This window comes from Perna viridis, chromosome 11, assembly GCF_037379345.1.
Source record: "Perna viridis isolate PV_CMFRI_1.1 ecotype Kerala chromosome 11, ASM3737934v1, whole genome shotgun sequence".
In the NCBI taxonomy this organism is placed as follows: Eukaryota; Metazoa; Mollusca; class Bivalvia; order Mytilida; family Mytilidae; genus Perna; species Perna viridis.
Window position 1 is genome coordinate 6,762,105 of NC_142455.1, and position 4,190 is coordinate 6,766,294.

At 31.6% G+C, this 4,190-nt stretch overlaps 1 protein-coding gene across 2 annotated transcripts in view; it reads left to right on the plus strand.

The window, feature by feature from the left end:
- LOC148602764 (ferric reductase 1-like) overlaps positions 1–4,184 on the plus strand; it is a 31,447-nt gene extending 27,263 nt beyond the window's left edge. The window contains exons 8-9 of one of the 2 annotated variants that reach the window (XM_088551962.1): positions 913–1,101; positions 1,909–4,184. In XM_088551962.1, the coding sequence (XP_088408088.1) occupies positions 913–1,055 (143 nt within the window). In that variant the 3' untranslated portion in view covers positions 1,056–1,101; positions 1,909–4,184. Of the gene's footprint in view, positions 1–912 lie in introns of both variants that reach the window. The other variant, XM_088551961.1, reaches the window with a different exon arrangement.
- The last annotated feature ends 6 nt before the right edge of the window (positions 4,185–4,190 follow it).

Genomic DNA, 4,190 nt, shown 5'->3' on the forward strand with positions numbered 1-4,190 from the left:
GATTTGTCCAAATTCTTGTTTTTACTTCAAATAAACAAACTTTACCGGAAAACTAACGTTTACTGACGTAACGTACGTATCGAGCATTTTCAAAATTAATATATATTTTATTGATGAAATATAGCAGGATTGTCTCTCTTTTGTCACATATATATATCAAGAACTGAAGTAGCAATTCCCTCATAGCTTATTGGTTTTTTTATGTACTAAAACTGATAAAACATGACTACCTTTGGATAGAACCATGGTATTATGATATCGGTTATTGCTTACACATTTTGTATGTTGTCTTTATCGAAAGAATATATGATACTTTGTAAATTGACATGTCGGAATGTACAACGCAAACTTAATCTCCAAATTTTATATTCAGTGTATAAAGATATCTGAATGCGTCAAACACACCTACTTTTTATACTAAATAGTTTCCAGAATGTGTTCATATATACTAGAAATCACGCCGTCATGGCAAGATATAAATCAAAACATTTTTTATTCGTTACATGTGTTGCATTGAACTTGTCATTAGTCCTCTAATTGCATGATTATTTAGAAGCAGCATCAAACAAAAACAGACATTGTCTTCTAAAACAAAGTTTTAGTAAATATTGTTTGTGAAATTAAATTGTTAGGTGCACGATATAATTACAAATCTGCGATACATTAGAAACAGTTCATCCGACTAAGCTCCTTACATAGTTCATTTTAGACTCTGCAGACAGCACTCTCATAAAATGCAAAACTCTTGCAAAGGGATTTTGTACGACGTAATCAAACTGCCAAACGAAATTTGATTTGAAGAAGTCGAAAATGTAGAAAAACAAGTCTGCAACGGTTATAATTAAAAAGAAAGAATACAAACGTCTGTCGCCATGTGGAGCTTTAATCAGAATGTGATCATTTCCTTTACAGGTCAGATAATGGAGAAACACGAGACGACACCAATGATGTCAGCCAGACACATCAGTATTGTTGAACACATGAACATAATCAGTTCTGCTTCCATTCTGTCACCAACTACCATGGTTATAATGCTTTTACTGGTGACCGTGTAGGAAGTTTATGGAAACTTGAACAATTCAACTTTGCTGCTGTAATTTTGTACGTTTTGATTTGTATACCCAACATATTTGCTCAAATAGTGACTACCTTTTGCCTGCAAATTCTAAAATGAAATACGAACAATCTGAAGAAAAATTCAAATTAACTACAGTAAAACCTGTTTATACCAAACCCTGGATAAACCAAAAACCCGTCTAAACCAGACACGTTTGAAAAGTCCCTTTATATCAATTTCAACGTACTTTGAACCTTTGTCAACTGAACACCTGTCTAAATCGAACTAATAATTAGTCCAAAAGGGGTTCGGGTTACACGGGTTTCACTGTAATACTTTATTGTTAAATCTCATACGGGGTCTTTAGTTTATTTTGTGTGAATCAATAGCCTTGCGTTTTATTGTCCAAACTTTAAGCTATTTTTACAGTCAAGGGTAGATTCCAACCGTTTTTGTGACAACTGACGTTCATTTGGGACCATCCCGATATTTTCTAGATCCACCACCGCTTAATTTATCAGTTTTTAACTTGTGAACTTGACATTCTGTACATGATATAATCTCAATTAACAACCCAAACTTGACATTTTTCATCACGACAAGAGAATGGTCTTCTGTTGATGTCGGAGAAAAATATATAAAACAACTATGACGCACTCTATATTTCACCTAAAAATTGTAAATATGTCTGTATATAAATACAATGCATATCAGTGAGTTAAACAGAATGCAATATTAACTGAGAAACTATTAAAACTAAAAAATATGATCTCACCATCAAAGATTGCTAAAAGTATCAAATTGGTTATTTGAATGACAAAATAAACATTTTTTTTTCTTATTTGACATAGGTCTTAGTCCTTGATTTATAATTGGTACTTCTGAGGACAAATAAAGCAGATCACATTGGCAACTTCACTTTAGTAAACGTATAGATGTCACTTGGACCAAGCGGTGTCCAAATTTTTCGGCTATCATTTATCTTGTGGTTTTCCCTCTTGTATGCACTGAATTATAATAGTTAATACGCATTAAAGTTATAGAGCCGACGCAATTTTGTGACGAACAGACGAATGGAGAGAAAAGTAGAGTACTACACGGCTATACGACTGTTGGTGTATACGTAGCCTGTATCAGGTCACGACACATACTAGGACTAAGAAGCCTGTACATGCTATTCGATTTTATATTTTTGTGTTCATATGATAATTATGTTTAAGCTGTGCAGTAATTTTGTTTCTTATATACTTAGTAATTGCGATGTATCATGCTTCAAGTCAAAAACTGAATAAATTGTGTTGTGTGGTGCTTATATATAACAACGTGTGACACCTTATTTCGTGTTCATTTTGTATACTGTAATTATACATGTACGTATTTTTAGCAGAAAAATATATTCCACAAAGTTTACAATCAATAAATATTCACAGACAATTACATGCAAATGTGCAAATAAAGTATTTAGCATGTTTTTTCTTCAACAAAAGGCTAATTTTAATACCCATGAAAATATTAAAAAAACAAACACCAACTGCAAAAATAGGTACCAACATATATAAGTGCCGTTATAATAAACCAATTCATTTTATTCCTAGAATAGTATGATGTATTTTGGAAGTTTCATTAAATTAAACAGTAATGGATTCCTTATTAGGTAACGGTGAAAAAGTAATGGTAATATGTTCAAAATGGCTTAACTCGAAAACTACAATATGGATTTTGCAAAATATTTAACTTCATCAGTATTTTGTGGTACATAACAACTGTACAAATTTAAAAAAAAAAAGATCATTTATCTCTTCTCATGTTATCATGTGGAAACGGGTACACAAGCAGACAGATATGCAACTTTTCGGAAGGCATCCTATGATACCTCGATACTTTGTATGGCAGGGTATTAAAATGAATACCTTCCTATTGTGGTTCAAAACTATATTGTAAAATTTAACCAAGATCAACAAACTAATGTTAATGTTATCAAACGAAACAGATGTCATCAACAATGACATACAATTATCCAACACAATTTGTGTTTGCATATTTCACGATGATTTGCATCGCGTTTTCATTGTTTTGTTATTTGCATGCCTTTATGTGGGTAAATTTGATATTTTTCACAATTCACATTTTTATATTAATGAAATGTAAATAGCACATATAATACATACATCAGAGCTTCTGGCAAGATAAAAATGTCATAGGGCTAGTAAGATTTGTTCTGAATTTATTTTCAACCATATATTTTTACAGTTCATACCATTAAGTATCAGTCTTTCTAAAAATCAGACAGAAGGTGATTCATGCATGTCAAGTACCCATTAAATTCAGTTCCATTTCTTGTTCAGAAAGAGTTGTTGATCACATAACCATTCGAGATAAAAAATTGTACAGATTGTACGATATCGGCACTTTGCAAGAGTGATCGTTCTTGATTTGGTTCAAATTGGTTAATTTTAGTGCCTAATGAATGTATGATTTTCTCAAAAGTGCAGATTTGAATGCAGAAATGATTATTCATTGTGTAAATATACAGCATGTGTAGACTGAAAAAAACATTTTGTTCTGTTGGTTTTTCTACACCATGAATCACCTTCCCTATGGCAGTGTCTGAATTTCATATGGACTGGTACTTAAATACAATAATGTGACTCAAAGATATCAGATTTTTCAAGTTTGTGTTATCAATGGTATCATAGTGTAGAAATAGTTAAGCATCATATCTAAAACATCATATTTTTGTATATGTGGTTTTTGTTTGTGGTCATTCTATAGACAACAGTTCAGCATGATTTTCCATGGGAAATCAGGACCCATTCTCATTAATGCAAAGGATCAGGGATGAGACATACACATATCCATGGGCAATAACTCAAATAGGGAGTCGTTCTTCATCTAAGACATACCTGATAGGTCTAATTATAATAATCATATCATAGGTAGAAAGTAACATTTGTTTTTTATAAATTTAAATACATGTATCTCATTTAAGCTACAGTCTGCAACAAACAATTATTTTTTGCATTTCAAAGGCAAAAATAATTGCATTATTTGGATATTGTTTTGCTTCACTGCATTGATGGCAACTGTCTAGTTCATTAATTAATGTTTTAAAAGTAAAATAAACGCTCGTAAG